This window comes from Thamnophis sirtalis, unplaced genomic scaffold (assembly GCF_051295495.1).
Source record: "Thamnophis sirtalis isolate CommonGarterSnake01/CBP01778 unplaced genomic scaffold, rThaSir2_p1.2 scaffold_4, whole genome shotgun sequence".
Lineage (NCBI taxonomy): Eukaryota > Metazoa > Chordata > Lepidosauria > Squamata > Natricidae > Thamnophis > Thamnophis sirtalis.
The window spans coordinates 23,340,532-23,364,209 of NW_028261384.1; the positions used below are offsets into that span (position 1 = coordinate 23,340,532).

Genomic DNA, 23,678 nt, shown 5'->3' on the forward strand with positions numbered 1-23,678 from the left:
GCTCAAACGCCTCAGGCGCTTGCCACAAAGCCCCCATTCCAACGGCTCCCGGAGCCAGGCACTAAGCCTCCGATGCAACTTTGCAACGGCAGTAAAAGTCCTTTTCGGAGGAACAAGACACAAAGGACTGGGCAGGCAGCAAGCTGCCGCCTCTCCCTTAGAAGGCAAATTAAGTCAAAAGGCAGGACAAACCCTTGAAGAATCCAAGAAAAATCCTAAATTTGTCTCATTAGTCTGGAGAAAATTGGAATAAGTCTCTTCTGGCTGGACTGAGTTAAAAAAACTGACCCATCCAGTCAGAGGAGGCATGGTCACCAATTTACATAACTCAGTCTCTAGGCTAATGGACAAAGTTAACCCATGCTTGGATTCCTCAAGCAGCACACAGGAGAACCATTTGTCTAAAGTGGTGTAGGGTTTCCTGCCTAAGCAGGGGGTTGGACTAGAAGATCTTCAAGGTCCCTTCCGTTATTCTAAATACTTCTAAAGCTAGACTGTGGCTTGCTGTATGCTGAAAGTCAACGCCAAACAAACCATGCTATAACTCAGCACTATAGTGAAATGCAATTTGTCCAGCGAGGCTAGGTGTACAAGGCCAAAGATCTATTCCACCTGTGGTTTATTCAACGAACCAGCCTTTGCCACTCCATACGCCCATCCGTTTCTAGGAAGGCGAGAAGAGGGGCCGCGGAATAGGAGACTAGGCAAATTTAATCCCGGCTCAAACGTGATTAGAAACGGGGCTTCGCCGGGAAGAGACCTCCCCCTCCCCCCTCAGAAGCCGGTTTTGGTTCTACCTCATCCCCCGATGGAGGAAGAGGCGAGCCAAGCGTGAGCTACGGAGCTCGGCCGGGGACCGAGAAGGGGGGAACATTGCACCCAAGTAACTAGGAGCTGCTGCACTGATTTCCCTCCCCCGGGTCGGTTGGCTTGGCAATAGCTTCTTCTTTCCTCCAGCCTGAGCGCGGCGCCGCCGCCGCGCTGCCTTCTCCTCCTACGGCTCACCACATCCGATCGGAGCGAGAAAGGAGGCCGGGCTCTGCGTTCACGTTTTCCTCCCCCTCCTCCTCGCCTCTCGGTTCTCCCTCCTCAAGGCTTTGTCCAGCCCCTTGTGAAGATGGCGGGGCTGAGCGGCAGGACTAGCGTGGCAGAGGCGCCGAGAAGCAGCGGCCGAGGGGTCGTGGTAAATGAAAACTCCCCCCTCCCCACTCCCGGATCGGCCTGCCGCAATATAGCTGCACTTGCAGGCGCGATAGCCAGGCCGGCTCCCCTCCCAGTCCCTTCAGCACCCTGACATCCACCCGACCACGCTTCGCTCACCTGACCCTCCCCCCCCTCCTTCCTAGACTTCATCTTCTGCCTTCTCCCGCCTCGGTCGGTAGCTTAGATCACCCGGGGGATTTTCTAGTATTTCATCGTTAGGGTACCCAGAATGAAAGCAAAAGGAGCTACGAAGCCGCGCGCTGGGAATAAGTTCCTTGCCACGAGTGGGGGACGCAGGTTTTTAACAATTGCATTGCTCGCCACCCAGCCATGGAAGGCGGTGTGGCTTTTCTCTCGGAGAAATAGATAGCCTGGGGTTGCAGACTTTTAACGACAGCACAGCACAGAGCGATCCTCTTCCTAATTGAGTGTAACACGATCATCTTGTGGGCAGGAAAATCACCGATTCCCTCCATAAGTGAATATGATTTGGAATACAAGGACAGCAGAGACACGTCACCTCCCCCCTCCCGTCCCTTAAAAGCCACGCATTCAGGATCTGCATTCAGGCATCACACTAAATCACTTTAATCGCATCAGTTCTGGTAGAGGGTTTATTTGCACAGCTTCCATTCCGCCCCCCCCCGCCCCCCGAACTGGAGAAGTTACACGTGATGTAGTGTTGTCCTCTTGCGTAATTGGTACAACGCTTATGAAAAAAAAAGAGGTGGAATCATTCTTAGGTGCGTTTCCCCTCACTAATTCATTACAATGATTGACCTGAATAAACCAATCCTATCTTAAGAAAGAGGTGGGTGGAGGATTGTACTGTTCTTTAGGGAAATGATTTGGAGGTTCTTAAGAAGATGCTTATAAAAGGGCATTATAGCTTTAGTACCATAATTGATTTAATATTCAGTGATACTTTGACTTTTTAAATAATAAATATGGCTGCCACCTGAACACATGAATCTCATACTAAATTGCATATGTGTTTATTTAAAAATAAGCACCCTTATGAATGCAGGATATTAACTACCAATGCAGATATGGGCTGGGTTGTACTTGGAGGGGAGAATATCAGGGATATTAATTGTTTGAAAACTTCCTAAATGAATACACTTTTATAATACTGCTCAGAAAACCGCAGTGTAGGCAGGAATAAAATTTGACTCAAATACATCTTTACAGTATTCCTTGCCTTATTATCATTCATTTAGCAACTGTTTGAACTTACAGTTGCCCTGAAAAAAGTGACGTGTGAATACTCCTTACACTTATATCTGTATCCCCATGGTCATGTGATCAAAATTTGGGCACTTAGCAACCAGCATGTATTTATGATTTTTTTCAGGATCCCAGGGCTTTGTGATTGCCGTTTGAAACTTTCCCAGCCTGTTTCCAACTTGTAAAATAAATAGGAGAAAATAGATTTTCTTAATGATCATGTGACTCACTTAACAACTACTATGATTCATTTAACAACCATGGGAAAAGGTTGTAAATTGGGTGCAACTCACTTAACTCTCTTGCTTAGCAATGGAAATTATGGACGAAATACTGTCAAGGATTGAACCTTCTTTTAATATGGCTACTAGGTGTGAAATTGTACTGTCACATGCTTTAAATTATAAAAGTAGCCAGATCAGAAGAAGCAGTTGTAGAATTTTTTACTTCAGAAAAATCTTGGGGTTTTTTTGTTTAAAAAAAAGTCTCTTCTAAGATACAAATAGTCCTCTACTTGCAACCATTTATTTAGTGATTGTTTGAAGTTACAGTGGCACTGAAAAAAGTGACTTATGATCCCCTTGATCATGTGAACAAAATTTGAATGCTTTCCAACTATTCATGATGATTGCCATGTCATGGAGTCATTTGATCATCATTTGCAACCTCCCAACCTTCACAACCATGTTACCAAATTGTAATCTACAGTTATTCATTTAACTGCGATATTAAAGGTCATGAAATGAGGCAAAACTCACTTAACAACTGTCTCACTTAGTAACAAATTTTGGGGTTGATTGTGGTTGTAAGTTAATGATTATCTGTATACTGCTTGGGACTAATTGTGCTGTGCAAACCTTTTGCTCTGAAATGTATATACTTTAAACTTTACATTACACAAAAAAAATTATTATATACTTCTATTTTGATAGAAATTTTAAAGCGCCTGACTGATTTGTTGACAGAACAGATCAGTCCTATGTGCACTTCTAAATAAGCCTCACTGCACACAGCAGGAGTTGCTTCTAGGCGAATATTCTGTAGACACAGAACTATATTCTAGCTTTAGTAATATGTTATTTTGGCATTAAAATATAAGGTAGAGGATGATAATTCATCTTTAAGTCTGAGGGGTTTTTTACCCAAAATATATACTTGAGAAGTACACTGTAGCCTTCTTAAGTGTCTGTGTAATAATTCTAGGGAAATAGTAATAGGACTGGGAAGCCCCAGATTCAAATATGGATAATTCTTGACTTATAATCACAATTGAGCCCGGAGTGAAATGCTCTGAAATCTGCTACCAGTTCGCTTCGTGTGCATGCGCACTGTAGGAGCTGATCGTCGGAACTAACAGTTCGCCCAAACCAGTAGTAAAAATGCTACCTGTTTGGGCAAACTGGTAATTCCGATGATCAGCTGTGCTACAATCAGCTATGCTGCACGATTTCTAAATCGTAGTAAAAAAAAAAATGGTACCGATTCGGGCGAACCAATCCAAACCGGTAACATTTCACCCCTGAATTGAGTCCAAAATTTCCACTGCTAAGCAGGACATTTGTTAATTTTGCCCCATTTTACAATCCTTTCTTTTTTTTTGCCTTGGTTGTTTAGTAAATCATTACAATTGTTAAGTTAGTAACTGAATGTTTCCTGAATCTTGCTTCCCCATTGACTTTGCTAGTCAGAAGGTCACAAAAGATGATTACATGACCCCCGTGACCCGACAAAAGCGCAAACGTCATAAGCGCGCCGACAACACCGCGGCGCTAAAACCGCAATGTCAAAAGCGCGCTGACAACAGCGCGCCGACAGAAGCGCGATTTAATTTAAGGTAAGGTTTAGGGTTAGGTTTAGGGTTACGTTACAGCGCGCTTCTGTCGGCGCGCTTTTGTCGACACGCTTTAGGGCTAATTCGTCGCTCATTCGTCGCGCAGTTTTGTCACTGCGCTTTAGACACCGCGGTTTAGTCAGGCACGCTTTTGTTGTGCGCGCATTTGTGGTGGAACCCATGACCCCAGGACACTGGAGTTGTCAGAAATATATGACAGTTGCCAAGCATCTGATTTGATCACAGAGATGCTGCAATGGTTTTCAGTGCCATTGTAAATTTGGTCACTAAATGAACAATTGTATTTTGATGATTATTGGTAATGGAAGTTTAGTAGTGTTTTTAGGCACAATACACTTTTTAACCCAGCAACCTATCACTTTGTTTCAGTTTTCTGTAGCTTCTCTAGCCTATTGATTGGAAACAACCAGAAACAATCATGAAATTGCTCCTTCTCTCTTTTTTAGAATAATCATCCGGAAAGCCATATTCATCCAATTTTGAAATCAAACCAAATGCCTGGAAAATTTTCCACAAAAATATTGACAAATTTCTAGCCTACATCTTGAGTAGGAGGATCTATCTGCAAGCTCTTGCCATCATATTGAGAAGAGCAGATTATGAACAGTTTAGGCAATAAACCATGGTTTAAACACAGGATAGTTTGCCTTGAAATATAAAGCAATCTGCGTATATTTGTATTGTATCCTTGCAAGCTTCAGTCCTTGCCACTCTTACTGTATATAAATGCAGTGGAATTTCCTTTTTATGGTTTCTGTTCTGTTGGTTCTAATTTTTTGAAGTTGCGTTCAATTTTTATGTTCTGTTTCATAGCTGTATATTAATTTTAAGAACATCACCTTAATAGGAAGAGAGCGAGGTAATCATTCCAAAAGCAAGCTAGAAATCTCTTTAGTTGCTGTAGTAATCTCATTTAGGAAATAGGGGCTATTATTCTTTTTCTGTACTACTCCCTGATCACATCATTGACAATTTTCTCATGCATATTTAGCTCAGTAAGATAAATGAATATTCTTATAAGTTATATAATAGATTTGTATACTAGAGCAAAAGTATCTTTTTTAAAAAACATGACATATATAGTATTTGTGCTGATAAATAAATAAAGGGAGACTAGTATAGATCTATTTCAAGCTATTTATCTCTCATCAGCTAGCCATACCCTTACTGGGATTAAACCTGTGCTAAGTAAGGGTATGGCTAGCTGATGAGAGCTAAATAGCTTGAAATAGATCTATACTAGTCTCCCTTTATTTATTTATCAGCACAAATACAACACAAATGTAACAAAGGCAACAATAAAAATATTGGGTTTCTGTCTGGATGATTTCTTATGACGAGCCGATGGACAGAGAATGGAAGCAGTGAACTTCCTCCCATATTTGGGTATACCAGGGGTTGTGACTTTATACATACATACATACATACATACATACATACATACATACATACATACATACATACATACATACATATTGCAGTTCTGTGGTGGGACCCTCCCAGTTTAACAACCGGTGCGGTGATCACGCAATTTGTGTGCGTGCACCCGTGCCTAAGGCGCGCTATGTGCATGTGCACAATTTGAAGAAATCTTCACTTCCTGGTTTCTTCGGAGGAGTAACACAGCTGATTCGTACGGCAATCTGCTCTGCTGCGCAAATCAGCTGAGAAGATAAACTTAAAATAGCAAGAAAGTAGAAAATAGCATGGGCAAGCAGCTGGGCCCATCTGATTGTTGGGGCGAACCAGTTCACTCCCAGCTGATCGTTGAAGGTACCAGTTCACCCAAACCGTTAGAATCCCACCCCTGCTGCAGTTGTTAAATTAGTAACATAGTTATTAAGTGAATCTGGCTTCCCTACTGACTTTGTTTGTTATATTAATATTATATTACGTTACATTACGTTACATTACATTACATTACATTTATATTAGTAACATAGCTGTTAAGTGAATCTGGCTTTACATTACATTACATTTATATTATATTATATTATATTATATTATATTATATTATATTATATTATTGTTATATTATATTATTTAATATACTATGAATGTCTCTGAGAATATATGTTCCCCTTATAGTGAAATCTAAAAGAAAATACAGGAATATTACTCCTATTTTCGTATTCCACAGACACAAAACAATTATATAGGGTTGACTCTTGGGTTAAACATATTTAGAATAGACTCATTAAATCAGTAATTTAAGTATGACTAAATCAGGATGTTACACATAATGTTAAGATTACAAAAACAGCTTGTCTTAATAAAGATGCAAAATTTCTTGTACTCACAATGCTACCCCTATGCTTATTTTAGGAGTACAGCCTGGTTTGCTTTAGAAAAAGGGTAGGCAGTTTTGAAGGATCAAGGCCAAGTGACCTTGTAAAAGGTTGTAGGAGTTCTCTGAGCGGAAGAGGAGCAGAATTCTTCCTTTTTAGGATTGAGATTTAAGGATAGAGGACTGGGGGAAGCAAACTGCTTACATTCCACCCATAAATCTTCCTTGAGAAATGGCCCCAAATGGTCAGCTATCACAATGCAACTTTCAGACCATCTGTAGGGCTTCTAATGGGATTAATCCAGTAACATTTCAGTCAATGTTCACTGACCACTGGGCTATGCAGGGTTGGACCAGGGCTAGCTAATACTTTTATTAAAGACAACTGAGAAATTCAAGATCTGTACGTTAGACATGGAAGTCATTTTTGATCTGAAGGGCAAATGATTTGCCTCCATAAGCCTTAACGTTCAATTCTCATTAAAACCTACTTTGAAAAAAAAAACCTGCAGAAAATAGGCTCTTTTGTCAGAAAGATATAATGTGATCTTAGGGTGCTTGGGGATTGGATTTATAGGCACATTTGTTGCTGTACAATCAATATGCTGCAATCCTTTGCAGATATGACCAGCCTAAATTTTGACTTGGGGAGCTGTCTAAAAAACCACGAATCGTGAAAAATTATGCCATAAACTTTTGTGGATTGTTTTCCACATTCTCAGAATTCTGGACGAAGTGGCATGCTAATCTTGAATTTTTGTCCAGATGAACTGGAAGATGTTTCTTGCCAACATCTTTAATGAAAGCTGTTCAGAGGAAATTTATCCAAGTTTGGAAGTTCCCGTAGTAGTTTACAATACTTTTAGGCACATATCAACACTTGAAGGTTAGAAATGGTATTCTGTATTCTTGTAAAACTATTTAAAGAATCATCAACTATCAAGACTAATGTGATCCCAGTATGTTGTGCTGAAATGAGGCCAAGGCAGTCTGACCATGGATACCATCTTCCCCTGGAAGTTCTAGAATCATCAAAATTAAGAATGCCAAAATTATGTAAGATTTGTCTGTGTGGTTCAACTTAACAGTTACAAAAATGAATTAGAATCAAATTTTGAGGAGGTAGAGGCCATTTTGTGAGCAGACAGCAGGTCTTAATAGATCCTAGCACAATTGTTGCCATCCATTCTGTTCAGCCATGGTTTCCTTTTAAGCATAGCTTATTAATAAGCGATAGCAACTGGATTTCCACATAAAACTAAGCAAAACTATCATTACCTTTTGATGTACAAGAATTTGAAGCCCCTGTTTTTCTTTGTGTTGCTTGATTTTTTGATTAATTCATTTAGATCAGCGATGACATTCAATTTTTTTTACTACCAGTTCTGTGGCTGTGGCTTGGTGGGCGTGGCAGGGGAAAGATATTACAAAATCCTCATTCCTACCCCACTCCGGGGCCAGCCAGAGGTGGTATTTGCCGGTTCCCCGAACTACTCAAAATTTCCGCTACCGGTTCTCCAAAACCTGCTGAATTTCACCCCTGATTTAAATATATTTCCTCTGCCTTGGTTGCTTTATAATAGTTGCACAAATTTCCAAAAATTCTAGGCAGTGAATTCACTGGCAGATGATACCCAACATGCCAGCAGCAACAAGATTTTGATATCTTCCATTCTCCTTATTACCTCATTCTCCATATTTAAACGTCTGCTTCTTAGATAAGTGTGGTAACATATTTGCAGTGCAATACAGAAATGTTTATTTTAATCAACCTATATCTGCTTCCAGATTTCAGATGATTGGCCAGGATATAACTTGGATCTGTTTACGTATCCACAGCATTACTGTGGAGATCTTGACTATGTGCTCATACCCCATGGGATCATTGTTGACAGGTAAAAAAAACTTTGGTGAATTTAAAACCTATGATTTATATTTTCTACATGTACAATCCTTCAATAACTAATCATAGTTTTGTTTTACTTGTCCATTTTCATTTTTGTCCTTTCAGCAGATAGCTCGAAGAAGTCTCTTTATAAGTCTCTCTTCATTTCTGTCATTCAGAATTTCCCTAGAGGAGTGGCTAAATTCCAAAGAAATTTCTTCTTCCATGTCTAGATCAAACTTTAAATTGCCAGAATTAAGCCACCTTCTTGGCTTTGTTGTTGGCCAAAAATAAGTCATTTTCAGCACATGTTTCTGATAGTAGCTAATATGCCAGCCGGACTCTGTATCTCCCCATAATTATATTTGTTATTAGTTGCAAAGTCGTGTCTCACCCATCATGACCCCATGGACAACATTTCTCCAGGCCTTCCTGTCCTTTACCATCCTCTGGAGTCCATTTAAACTCATGCCTACTGCCTTGGTGCCTCCATCCAGCCACCTCATTCTCTGTCATCCCCTTCTTTTGCCCTCAATCTTTCCCAGCATTAGGCTCTTCTCCAGTGAGTCCTTCCTTCTCATTGGGTGACCAAAGTATTTGAGTTTCATTTTAAGGATCTGGCCTTCTAAAGTGCAGTCATTAATCTCCTTTAGGACTGACCGGCTTGATCGCCTTGGAGTCCAAGTAACTCACAAGAGTCTTCTCCAGCACCATAGTTCAAAGGTCTCAATTCTTTGGCATTCAGCCTTTCTTATGGTCCAACTTTCACAGCCATACATTGCAACTGGGAAAACCATAGCCTTGACTACCCACCTTTCCATAATTACATAATGTGATATTATCTGCTGAGAGCTTCCCCTTGAATATATTAGTATATTGAGTATATTAATTTTACATTTAGGCACTCCTCTCAACCTATTCAGAGTCCTCTACGTAATATAATGGAGGTCAGATCCTTCATCCATATTTTCCTTTAATATTATTCTTTGTTCAGTGGTCTCCTTTTCCATCTTTTAATTTGATTTTGTTCTTGTGTACCCTCAAGAATGTTTGTTTGTGCCATAAAACTTCTTAGATCTGAGTCAGTGAGCTTAGGGCATATTCCAGCCAAGGGTGTTTTTTTTTGGCCAATTAGTAGATTAGTAGATTAGGTTTACAGCTTGTTTATAGCTGTAGATTAGTAGATTAGTAGATTAGGTTTACAGCTTGTTTATAGCTTGTTCCAAACTATGTTTGACTGTAACAGTGGTGGGTTAGGGTTAGAGTTAGGGTGCAGGTGGTACACCCCGGTATAGGCATACCGGTGCCTGCCCGGAGCACCAGGTACTGTTCTAGTACAGTGCTCCGGACGGCCCACCCACCCACCTGAGCTCCTTACCTGTCTTTAAACTCTTCGGCGCTTCCACTCACGGCGCATACAGCACCTGTGCGATACTTCGCCAAGCAGCTGGAGCATCACGGAGGCTTGCGGAGGCATCGCTGGAAGGTAAGACGCATGCACGCGTTGTATGTGTGGACGCGCTGCATACATTCATGTGGAGGACACTGGGCCCCGTTGCAACCATACCGGTTGCAATGTTATTTGAAACCCACCACTGGAATGTAACCATGATTGATGGAATAAACCAGAGTGGCTTAGTTTGGTGCAATGCTAATTCAAAACCTAACTTAGTTAGACTTACTAGCATGTTTGAATCAATTGAATGTGACATTTATTTATTAAATTTAAATGCTGCCCTCTGACTCTTGCCCAAGGAAATATAGTGATGTTATATGTTATATTTTGGATGTGAAAACTAAAACTATAAATCTTCAGATCTATCCATTCTGCACTGTTCTAGATGGCTGCCTTTAAGTAGAAAACTAAGTGGGAAAAGGTCTGTTTTATATTTCATGCCTTAAGATGGGTGGGCCACAACTCTTAGCAACCCTAGCCAACATAGTTGATGGTGAGAGATGCTGAGAGATTTGCCTGTTTCAAATAATAATTTACAGTTTAAAATAAACTCTGTCAAAATATGCTTTTGTTCTTGGTGAATGGGGAGTATGCCTTGATCACTTATCCTCCAGAGTATACTATAAATTCTTATCGTGTGAGACATTTTGAATGTTAATAATGGCCTAGAGGCTAAATGTCTAAGATGCAACTCAAGGTGCAGAGAAAAATGATGGAAAGAGATTTTCTTAAGAAACATTCTGCTGTATTAAAACAGCATTGGCTTCAGATTGCTATGTCCCTTACTGGATAATCAACATAGGTTGAATATTTGATATAATAAGCTGTGAAATTCTGCAGCATATTGACAAAAGAATCCTAAATTGTGCTGCATATGAAGCATGCTTCTGAGTGGTAATCATGTATATAAGAATTTGATACTCTTGGGTAAATTTGATAGATGGTTCTCACCCAAATATAAATAGGTTTATATTTATGTGTGTAGGAGGTGAAGTTTCTTTTGAGTTCAGCTGTACTGGTAACTTCACAGGCACTGTCATGCTATTTTTTGACCCAATACAGAATTAATTAATTCATTCTCTTTTTAATTTCCTAGTCTAGCCAACATCCCTAGAGGTTTCTTAAAGATCTCCTGTTTAAATACTGATTAAAGTATTTTAAAGACTGATCTTGCTTAGTTGTCAAATCTGGCCAGGTTCTGGAAGGTGTTGGATACCCCCTAGAATTATACCACCAGAACTAGGTGTAAAGCAAATTTTATTTGTTTCCATTAAAGCTAACCCCAAATCTTCCCCTCCCTTGAAAATGTAAACATTTTGGCCCACTTTCTCCAGTGATGTCCACTATTAACAAAATATACATATAATGGAAAAATATTGATGATTACAATTTCTACTGCATAACATTGAATACACAATGCACTAAATTGCAGCCAATTTCTACTGCATAATATTGAATGCATTATGCACTAAGCTGCAGCCAAATATTGATTGATTGATTGATTGATTGATTGATGCATGTGGCTAATCACAACACTGAGTGCCTCACAACAGTTGTATAAAACCAAAGACCAAACAAATCATAAAATAATTAAAATAGAATAGAATTCTTTATTGACCAAGTGTGATTGGACACACAAGTAATTTGTCTTGGTGCATGTGCTCTCAGTGTACATAAAAGAAAAGATACATTCGTCAAGAATCATAAAGTACAACACTTAATTATAGTCAGAGGGTACAAATATGCAATCAAATCATATTAGGAAACAATCACTATAAACCGTAAGAATACAAGGACAAAGTTACAGTCATACAGTCATAAGAGGGAGAGATGGATGATAGGAATGATGAGAAGAGTAATAGTAGTGCAGACTTAGAAATAGTTTGACAATGTTGGAGGAATGCTGGGTTTAGTTGTTAGAAATAAAAAAAAACCTTATACTGTAATCAATCTACCTGAATGAGTTAACAGAACTTTCCAATTCTAATTTCACTTATCGCAGAGCCTGGGAGAAGAACTCCCTTAACACGATTCAGAAAGGTTAGGGGGTTGAGGCCTACTGGATTTCAAAGTGAAAGGTGTTCCTCAGAGTAGGGGCTGCCACAGAAAATGCACATATCCTGGGAACCATAAGATAGCAACATTTAAGGGAAGAATCCCAGAGTGTGCTTACTTTATGTGATCTGGTGGAACAGGTAAGGTATATTCAAATAGAGATGGTCTTGCAAATAGCCTCTTTTTATGCCCTGCAAGAGAATAAAAAAATAAATGTAATTGTCAGAGGTGGATTGCTCCCAGTTATGCCCAGATCAGCCAAACTAGTAGTGGCTTCAGCGGAAGGCTCCGCCCACTCACCCAGATGCTTCTGCGCATGCGCAGAAGCATCATGAGCATGAGCAAAACTAGCATTGGATTTTGAAACCCACCTCTGGTAATTGTGTATGAAGTTGATTATGGTTGTGTTGCACAAAAACACATGTGAACTGGAGAGACTAAATCTTACTTATATTTATTTTTAATTCTTACTTTAGGATAGAACGTTTGGCGAAAGATATCATGCAAGACATTGGATACAATGACATCGTGGTTCTCTGTGTACTTAAAGGTGGCTACAAATTCTGTGCTGATCTTGTGGAGCATATTAAGAACCTCAGTAGAAACTCAGAAAAGTTCATCTCCATGAAAGTTGACTTTGTCAGAGTGAAAAGTTATCAGGTAAGTAATTTTTATTTTAAAAAAATACATTTAATGAAATGTGTTTTGATTACTGCAGTTTTCCTCAGTCTAATGTTGCACAGCTATATTTTGTCTAGAATTTCTGGAATTCCTAGTTATGGTTAAGATGGCTGAGAATTCTGGGTATTGTTACTATATAAATAAGGACTCCAAGCTTAATTAAAACAGGATTTGCGAACACAATTGATGAAATTTGATGAATTACCAGTGGTTTCTTTAGCAGAACTGAAAGAACAATTTCCCTGTTTTTCTGATACACTCAAATTTGTTCCAAAGATTCTCCAAAAGTTTGAAGTAGAATTGGGCACTTGGGAAGGAGAAAATGAAATAGTCCCGTTAAAATTCATCCTTTTCTAAAGCAGCTTTCACATTGGATTTCCCCAAGCTTATGCTTATGTTGTGTGTCTATGGGTAAATTGATATGGTAATGCTAATAAACTGTATTTTAATAGGTTTTTTTTCCTTTCCTGAATAAAATATGCTGAATCTTTAGGAACGATGTTTAATTTAAGATCCTGCATTGACTTTACTAGTATAATCAATTCTTTATCCCAGCTAGCTTCAGATTCCCCTTTTTCTTGGTGATGTAAAAGAAGAGACATTGAGCCAGTTGTTGGTTTACTTACTGCCAGGAAGTTTCCTGGAGGTACTTAGAAATTTTAACCTATATTATATATGCCTACTTAAAGTTATACTTTAAATGTGTTTTAAAGTGGGTTTCAGACCAGTTAACTGAAATTCAAAACTGACCAATCCCATATTATTTTTTTCTTTTTCTTTTTTCTTTTATAGCGTGGGAGGTTAGAGTTGATCCAAAATTTACTTTTCCTTTCCAAGTTGCAGTGACCTCCCCTTCTCATAATGCTGTATAGCAAATGAATATAGAAACTGGGGGATTCCAAAAGCAATTTCCTATAAGGCGTGTGGTCACACAGCTGTTGAAAGCGAAAAAAAGTTAACAATTCTTCTCTGCTTGCCCAAGGCCTCAGGAGTGAATTCAAATAGCTCTTTGGATGGTTGCCTTTGTTTACTGTAGATACTTCCTCCACTTTGAGTTATGAATATGTATGATGTCTGGAATAGGAAGCTGCACTATCAGTAGCCAAGGTTGTTCAAATTTCTTTTTGACCTACAGATAGGAGTTAAGTTCAAAGAATACTTCTAAGTAAGAAGGATTTTAGTTTGTCCAGTTATTTCTTTGGCATTTGTACATCTTTTTGCCTTGTGTTTTCAGACCATTTCTAACTACCTGGGATGCAGACATTGCATACCAAATTCATCCCTGTCCTACAATATTAGTACTTGCACTTCTGGATCAGTTCACCTGTGCTTAGACTCCACTTTTACACCAATAGCATTTATGTATGTAGCTGATGCAGCAAGCAATTTGTGAATAAACATTCGTTTGACTTTAATACTTTAATTCTGCAAGCATGGATCACAGGCTTTCTAACTCCCATCGTTCAGTTGTCCTCTTAAATTTATCCTTTCTTTTTCGGTTCTTAATATCTTACTCTTCCTTCCTAATCCAGAGAGCAATATTCTTCACTTGATTGATTTTTCTATTTCTGAGGATCTTTCTACTAACCGTTTCCCATTTTTCTTTCTTAAGGGAGTCCTGCTGTTTTTCTGTTCATTTTATGCAGCTGTGCTCTTTTCTCTCTCCAACTGTTTGTCTCCAAGAACCATGTCCAAGTCTTGTAAACAGTAGTGGGATTCTGATGGTTGTTTTTGCTGGATGTTCAGCATTCATGACTAAAAGGTTAGTTTGTCACACTGCAATGTTAAAGGGAAAGAGGGGAGGGAGCTTCTCAACTAAAGCACAGAAAACATTCCCATAAAAATTAGAATGTACACTTGATATCTGTGAAAAATAGGAGAATTTGGACTGTTTAAAAGCATGATGTTCTACCATTCAGGTGTACAACCTGAGTCGACACCTATTCCTCAAAAACCTTGGGTGAAGTCCAAGTGTGTACTATAAGTTGTTGCAGATTTGTTAATGCTAATATGGTAGTAGAAATTAGGGATAAATAACTGAAGAGTAAGTGGATAACAAAAAATAATTTAAATTACCTGTCCTTTTAAATCAAATCAGAGGTACCTTTTTGGAACATGTCCATCACCTTCACCATCACCAATCAAAGATGGTTTTGGCCCTTGGCCTAGAAAAGTTGTGCACCTCAGCCTAAGTGGGATGTTTTGGACAAATTTTAAGGGGATTGCAACTGGGTTGAAGGAAGATATTACCTATGTCTTTATCCTTAGAAAAATCCGCCCAGCCTTTAAAAATCATAGGCAAACTAGGTTCTGTTAAAAAGAATTGGCTATATTGCCAAGTAGTGAAAGAGGAATTCCTGAACATTAATAGCACCTTTTCAGAATATTTTTTTTGTATTTGCGATTTGTCAGGAGCGATAGTGATTTGACTGGCACAAGAAGAGATGCAAAGCTTTGTAACCAATGTATTATGGTCACATGGGTTGAGAAACATTGGTCTAAATTGTGACCTAATACACCTGACATTTCTACCCCCACCATAACCATCTCTTTTAATTCTTTTGATAATGGGTATTTTTCTCCTTTGGAAACATCTCATTCATTTTCTTGTGCTTTCCTATCTGCAGTTGAAATGGTGATTTGTGCTGTGTTCTCTCTCACTATGTGGTCATAGATTAATTACCAATTGGCGCCTGGCTGGTGGAATGAATTTCCATCACCCTTAGAGTCAGTGTTTGAACTAATTTAAGATGAGTTTTCAAATGAGTGGGAGGGCCAGGGATGAGAAGTCAAATTAACACTTGATTTGGCCCTCTATTATGAATGTTGGCAAGGAATCTTTGGCAAATAATATTTCTATTCCTTTTGGTAGAAACTGCTTGTTTTTTATTCTGATCAAAGAGAACGCTATTAATATGTTGGGTAAATGTGAATTATGCCTCTTTTAATTGCTCATTTTAATGCCTTCGGAGCCGAGTATATAAATGACTGTATGTACTCTACCAACCCATACAGCCCCAGTCTTCTGGTTTGAGGAGACATTAAAATGATATGGGCATTCTCCCGAAACAGTGGTATGGAGTAGACTAATCACAAAACACTGATTGATCAAAATGCTATCTGCCCTTCCATTGTTCTCCCTCCTGCGATTTACTGCCTATCTACTTCTCCTTATTCTTGGTTCTTACTCTGGGTAGTTGGGCACACTTTCATGGTAAGAACAACTTCCCTTTATTTTTATTGTCCAGGAAAGCTAACGGCATCCAAAATATTGGCTTGGGTGGCTAATAAAGGACCATTGGTGAGTTGGGAATTTGCTACGTAATACAGATGTTGTGTTCTCTTGTTCCAGCAACAAATGCTTTGTAGTGCAAAATTCAACTAGCTGTTTGACAAAGGAGGGAGAGGGATATGTTTGTAGGACTACAATGGATATTTTGCAGAAACAGACATAAGGTTGATATGGGAAGAACCATAAAGTCTTGATATGAACTGAAGTGCTAGGTGTATTTTCCCTAGAAAGAAGCCTTTAATCATATATTTTTTAATTACCGTATTTTCACGACCATAAGCCGCACTGAAAATCCTAAAATTTTATCAAAAACCAGCAGTGCGGCTTATAACCCGGTGCGCTTTATGTGTGAAAAAAGATAGAAAATCTCTCCCTCCCGACGCTCAAACTTGAAGCTCGCAAGCATGCACACGTCCCTCGGGTCTCTCCCTTCAACCTCGCTACTTTCTCAGTTGGAGACCGGGGGGCGAGCAGAGAGCCACCCAGTTCCCAGCCCCTATAGACTGAGCTGTTCCGTCACCCCCGCCGCCGCAAGAAGGGACGGCAGAAGGGACGGCTGACCGGCTCAGCCCTTCAGGATTTGCCGGCGCCGAGCACCCCATCCGCCCCGGCAGTCGCCCTGCCTAACTCCGCTCCGCGCCCCAGCCGGCTCTGCACTGCCGGTCAAGGGCGCGCGGGTGGCCGGTGCGGCGCCGGTCTTCCCAGCACACCACGCCGGCCGGGCAAGAGCCGGGAGAGCAGCGGAGCCCGAAGCCTCCCGCGCCAGAAACGTCCCGCTAGCTGACGCCTGCCACGTGCGCCCACCCGCCCGCCTCGGGGACCGCAACCCGGGCGCCCTGCCCGCCGCCGCCCGGTTTGGCTTCCCTGGCCGCGGCGCCCCAGGCCCCCGCGCTGGCGATCTCCCGGGGTGGCGAGGCTGCGCGGGGCTGCTCAGCGGAGGAAGGCGGCCGCCTGGCGGGAGAGGCTCGGCCGAAAGGGGCTGGGGCTGGAGCCGCAGAGCCAGGCATGCCTTCCGCCCGGGAAGTCCTGCCCCTTCATCCCCGAAGGCCGGCGCGCGGTGAGGGGGGCCGGCGTGGGGGCGAAAGTACTTTACACATGCTCCACGGTCGCCGCGCTCTCCATCCCAGCCTTCGCCGAAGCCGGCAGGCTGCCTCCCGAAGAAGCCGCCGGAGCGTCCCAAGCCAGAAAATGCCCCAACTCGGGCAGACGGAGTTCCAAGTTGCAACCTGCGCACGTGATTCGATGAGGAACCAAGGGGAGCCGGGTCTCTGAGCGCGGCTTATAACCCGGTGCGCTTTATATGTGGAAAAAGTTTAAAAAATTAACGTTAATTGATACTGCGGCTTTTAATCCGGTGCGGCTTTTGGTCGTGAAAATACGGTATTTGTAAGTTTATATCTGTCACAGGGATTTTTTTTTACATTTGGTAAAATATATACCCATTGAAGTGTTAAAACATTTTTAAAAATCAACAACTGATTAAAAGCTGCTATTAAAATAAGACAGAGCAACTTTGTTAAAAGGCAACATCTAATGATGAACAGTCTAAAAAAAATCTCAGTCTCTCTGAAAGATCTGGTGATCTTTCTCAAAATAAAAGTTGTGTACCAGTGAAACAAACTGCCTCATTATTAGCATGTTTCTGTTCACTGGAGATATTCATATTGAAGGTAGATAGTAGGCCTCTGAAGAGCCTTATTAGGCCCTGCTCCAAGGAAGAAGAAGTTAGATTATATGATCTCTGAGGCCCTTCTAGCCCTGTGATTCTAAGAGGAAAGAGCTACTGTATTTTTCGGAGTATAAGACGCACCTTTTTCCCCTCAAAAAAGAGGCTTAAAATCGAAGTGCGTCTTATACACTGAATACAGCAATTTTTTGCCTCCTGAAACCCCACCCCTTCACCAAAATGGCCGTGCCATAGCTTGTAGGAGGCTTTCAGAGAGCTCCTGGGGGCTGGGGAAGGCAGAAAGTTTGTCCCTCCCAGCTTAGCTTCCTAATGCCCTTTTTTTCTGTCCCGCTCCCCCCCCTCCCCGGAATACTCTACAAATCTCCCAAGGGCTATTCATGCCCTTTTTAAAAAAATAACCTTTTTGGGGAGATTTGCAGAATGCAAAACCTTTTTTAAAAATTTGCCTCTTCAAAACCTTGGTGCGTCTTCTACTCCAGTGCATTTTATACTCCAAAAAATATGGTAGCTTAGTTTATCCCAGCCTGTTGATTTCCCATTGTGTTGGATTACTTCTCCTATAATGTTGAGTTGTAATGGGCTGAAGACCATAATGCTGTGAGGGCGAACCTATGGCACGGTTCCAGGGGTGACATATAGAGCCCTCTTTGTAGGCATGCGTGCCATCACCTCCTGGTGTTCAGATTTCCGGTGCTCCAGTGTGCAAAGACCAGCTGGCTGGCTGGCAAGCATGCGTGCGCCAAAGGCCAGGTGGCCAGCACGCGCATGCACACCAGCCACCCGGTCTTTGGGTTTCTGACACACGCATGCATGCGCACACATTCCAGTTTGGGCACTTGGTGCTGAAAAGGTTCGCCATTACTGTCATAACGTGTGCCACAAATCCTAGCCTTTCTTGACATTTAAGTTCCTTCTGTGTAAAATTTCTAATATATTTTTAAAGTGCCATAGCTGCTTAGCCTATCAGTTCCTGTCAAAGCTGTTTTCCTATTGGTAATTCATGATTTGAGAGATTTTGAATCATAGCAATGTGCATAGCCTGCTATAACTATTATCTTACTTCCTTTTCCTTTATGCTAACAACATTGCCTGCAGAGCATTTCCTTTCATTTAATTCTGGAAAAGGGGCATCATTAATTGGAGCAACCTTTATAATTCTTTATAATTTCCCCAAAGACTTGGATGAAATACTTTGCTGGCATCTCTCAAACCTAGCTCCTTAAAATAAATCCTAGGCAATCCACTACCATGTGAAGGTTAATGCCGAAAAGGGCTAGAGCACACTTCAAAAATGAAACAGAGTAAGACAATGTCTTTTCACTCAAGCCCACCTCTTTCAGTTACTATAAGGCGGTCTTGTGATATGACACTTGTTTTGAGGTGAGGTTCTGGAATCTGAATGTTTGAAAACTGCTCCTCAGCATCTTTTTCAATTACAACTGAAATAGAGCCGAGGTGGCGCAGTGGTTAAATGCAGCACTGCAGGCTACTTTAGCTGATTGCAGTTCTGAAGTTCGGCTGTTCAAATCTCACCGGCTCAAGGTTGACTCAGCCTTCCATCCTTCCGAGGTGGGTAAAATGAGGACCCGGATTGTTGGGGGCAATATGCTGACTCTGTAAACCGCTTAGAGAGGGCTGAAAGCCCTATGAAGCGGTATATAAGTCTAACTGCTATTGCTATTGCTATCTATTTATCGTGGTGGGCTTTGATAGAAATGCTGGGATGCAATTCCAGAATTGTCAGAATGTCCAAACAAATCCCAACCCTTTCTACCAGGAGATATCTAAATAAATTATACTTCAGGTAACATTGTGTTCAATAACCTTAATCTATGGCTGTCTGGTTAGGATTTATGAGGGCTGTAGTATATTAGATTGTTGGAGAGCCATGTTGAAGAACAAGACTTTTCAAAATCATTTGTTTTAATTAGTAGATTTAAGAAGAATTTATTTTCAGATGGTTTTTAAATTATTAGTTGCTATAAATACATAGGTAAAGGCAATGAGCCATATTTTTTCATTACATGTCATAAAGTCCTTGTCAAATCCTAGCAACTGCCTAGATTTTTTTGCATTACAATCTGCCTCTATCTTGGTATTTTAGGTCTTCCAGTGGTACACTCATTGCCATAGTTAAAAGCTCTTGCTGCTGGTTGTCTTCTCCTATTTCTTTCAATTTTCCTCAGAATTGGAACGTAGAACTTTCTCCAGACAGCTAGGTCTTTGGATAACACATCCAAAAGTAGAATAATATAGAGTCTGAATGAAGCACACTTTTTTTTTTCTTCTATACAGTTGTGCCCAGTTCTCAGAAATTACATGGACAAATCCCTGCATTTTTCTTGGCAAGGATTTTTAGAAGTGGTTTCCCATTGCTTGCTTCCTAGGGCTAAGAGAAAGTGACTGGCCTAAAGTCATCCAGCTGGCTCTATGCCTAAAGCAGGACTAGAATTCATAATTTTCTGGTTGTTAGCCTGATGCTTTAACCACCACATCAAACTGGCTCTTGGAATGAAGCATATATACCCCGGTTAAATGGTAAAGATATTACAGAGCCAGTGTACTTTATGGTGGTGGACTCTACACATGGTGTTTTCCCTCATATTTTCATTCCAGCCTGTAAATTAATATACAAGACCTAATATTTGCCAGCTTACAGGTCTCTAGTACCAATATATAGCCTCTATTTATTAGGTAAAAGTAAAGGTTCCCCTCACACATATGTGCTAGTTGTTCCCGACTCTAGGGAGCGGTGCTCATCTTCATTTCAAAGCGAAAGAGCCAGCGCTGTCCGGAAACGTCTCCGTGGTCATGTGGCCAGCATGACTAAATATCGAAGGCGCACAGAACGCTGTTACCTTCCCACCAAAGTGGGATTTTTCTACTTCCATTTTTACATGCTTTCGAATTGCTAGGTTGGCAGAAGCTGAGACAAGTAACAGAAACTCACTCCATTATGTGGCGCTAGGGATTTGAACCGCCAAACTGTCGACCTTTCTGATTGATAAGCTCAGTGTCTTAGCCCCTGAGCCCCCACATTCCTATTTCTGTTTATTAGATATACACAAGAACATTTGTTTAAGGGAGTGTTTGTTTTCTATGTCATTAATTCTTTACATGGTCAGTGAAACTGTTATTAATTTGAAAAAGAATCTATTATTAACTTCAATTTACTGCCTGTGTTGTCAATTCCACCACATAGATAACTAAACCATTAAATCCTATATTTAAACCTAGTTCATTTCTTCACCATTCAGATGCTGGAAAGTCCATATTAAAATATAAATTATGCTTAACTCCTAAAATACCAATTGTACATGTTTAAACATGAAACCTAAAACTAATTTCTACTCTCTACAAGCAGTACACCACTGTAAAGATTAGAAAGCAATCAATTGATACAATGTTATTGATTGATAATATTTGATATATTAATGTAATCATTCCATAACTAATATTGTTTAATATAATTTAAAAACCAATAAATATTAATTTTATTTATTTTAAGGATTATCAGTAACCTTGTGATCAGCATATTTTAACCAGTAGAGGCATCTAAGCACAGAAGGGCTTTCATTCTAACACACCACAACATTGTCCCCTCAACTGTGCTATAAGAAATGTGTAAAAAGATCTCTTCCCAAAATGTTTTCTGTCCCTGACCCAGTTGGTCAGCAAACTCCTCTTTTCATTTCGAGCCCTTAGCAGTGCCTTTGTTCTCTACTACTTGCCAGGTTACCATATGCCTTGATCAGCTTCATATCTACTTATTGTGGTAATTTCTGATTCCAGCTGTCCAATAACATCTAAAGTTGTCAGGCATGGTTCAGCTGCCTACTAAATCTATTAGGTCTTGATTACCAGCTAGAAACTGCCAGCTTCAATGGAGCTTCTGGCTAAGTGTTATAACTGTTATTAATCTCCATTTTTCAGCGTTTGCTGTTTCAGATTATTATTTTAGTATATTATGTAGCACAGCACAGATCTAGGTTTACAGCAGGCTTACATCTTTTATTTCTCCCTCTCTTAACACCATAGTTACCATCTTTTTTTAAATACACATTGATGTTTTGTGCTGCAGTTGTGAATGTCATATTTTCTAGGTTTTTATTTTGGTCAAAAATGAAATTGGATTGGATTCTAAGGATATTCCAAGACCCGTTGAGCAACAAAGATGATTATAGAAGCCTGGAGCTGAAACATATGATGAACAGTTTCAGGAACTGGGTATATCTAGTCTAATGAAGAAAAGAACTAGAGGTGACATGATAGCAGTTCTCCAATATTATCCCAAAAAAGTGGGGCCCAACCTATTTTCTAATATTGAGCACTTGAGGCCAAGATAATGAGCAATGGATGGAAAGCTGTCAAGAAGAGATGCAACCTAGAATTAAGGAGAAACTTCCTGACAGAACAATTAATCAATGGAACAACTTGTCTCCAGAAGTTGTAGGTGCTCCATCATTGGAGGCTTTTAAGAAGAGATTGGACAACCATTTTGTCCAGATGTTATAGGACAGTGATGACGAATCTTTTAGAGACCGAGTGTCCAAACTGCAATCCAAAACCCACTTATTTATCGCAAAGTGCCAATGGCAATTTAACCTGAATACTGAGGTTATTACCTAAAATAATGATAAAGGCAGAGTTCAGCTAATTGTTCTAAGAAAAACATGATAAATGCACTTTTATGCCCCTTCATTTTTTATCCTTTTGAAATATTACGTTTAGCAACAATAAAAAAGAAAAAGTATATATCATTTCTCTTTCCCTCCATCTCTCTCTATTTTTCTCTCTTTCCCTCCCCCCCTCTCTCTCCCTCCCTCTCTCTCTTTCCCTCTCTTTCCCCCCTCTCCATTGGGGGGGAAGGAACCTCTGAATTGGTGCTGGGTGGTGGGAATCTGACATCTGGAGGCTAATGAGGCCAGGAGTATAATGCGCTGAAGACCAGCAGGCTGGTGGGGAAGTGGGGCATCATAACACCAGCAGTTCTACAGCAAAAGCAACTGACATCCGGGAGGCGAGAGATAGCTGATGACGATGCAGGGTGGGATTGTGGCTCTATGTCATAATGGGTTCCAGGAGGAGGGAACCCCATCTCCCCCATTGTGAAGCGTGATAAATTTCAATTCCAACTTTGCGAGATATTTTTCTTTTGTGAGAAGTTGAAATTGATTGAGTGAACTTTTTTTTAAATCCCATAAACTTTTGTTTCCCTGCAAATGACGGTGAGAAACATGATGGAGAAACGCTATGAGGGATCTGAGTGCCATCTCTGGCATGCGTGCCATAGTTTCACTACCACTGGTACAGGATCTCCTGATTGAGGGTTTAGAACACCTGCAAGGTCCTTTACAACTCTGTTATTTTGTTTTATATACATATACTGCATTTTCCCTCAAAAAAGAGGCTGGAAATCTGGGTGCATCTTATACACTAAATACAGCATTTTTGGCCTCCAGAAACACCGCCCCCTTCACCAAAATGGCCGTGCATAGCCTTTAGGAGGCTTTCAGAGTGCTCCTGGGGGCTGGGGAGGGCAGAAATGAGTAAAAGACGGACCGTTTTTTGCTCAATTCCCCCCCCCGCCCCCAGGAACATTCTATAAGCCCCCTAAAGGCTATGCATGCCATTTTGCAGGGGGGGGGGAATGGGCCTGTTTTCATAAAAAATGGGCCGTTTTGGGGAGTGCAAAAACTTTTTTTTAAAATTTGCCTCTTCAAAATCTTGGTCTCTCTCTCTCTCTCTCTCTCTCTCTCTCTCTCTCTCACACACACACACACACACACACACACACACACACACACACACAGAGGGTGCTGAAATCTGTGGTTTGACTCATAGTGTTTTATGCAGGTTCTCATTCTTCTTTAATTTGCTTGCATAAGAATCCCATTTTCATCTCTTTTCTGGGCTACATGTAGTATTTGTAGACAGATCAATATTGAAGATGTGCAAAGTCTACTGTTCCAGAAAGAAATCGGTCTAGGGAACTCTGGGGAAGCGCAAACTGCTTCCGTTTGGAAGATTACGTTATGGAAAACAGCTGGACC

At 40.6% G+C, this 23,678-nt stretch overlaps 1 protein-coding gene across 1 annotated transcript in view; it reads left to right on the forward strand.

Annotated features, from left to right (window-relative positions):
• The first annotated feature begins 1,056 nt into the window (after positions 1-1,056).
• PRTFDC1 (phosphoribosyl transferase domain containing 1) overlaps positions 1,057-23,678 on the forward strand; it is a 61,600-nt gene continuing 38,978 nt past the window's right edge. Inside the window, exons 1-3 of the mRNA XM_087712607.1 lie at positions 1,057-1,183; positions 8,358-8,464; positions 12,442-12,625. Coding sequence (XP_087568733.1) covers positions 1,118-1,183; positions 8,358-8,464; positions 12,442-12,625 — 357 coding nt within the window. The 5' untranslated portion in view covers positions 1,057-1,117. The remainder of the gene's footprint in view (positions 1,184-8,357; positions 8,465-12,441; positions 12,626-23,678) is intronic.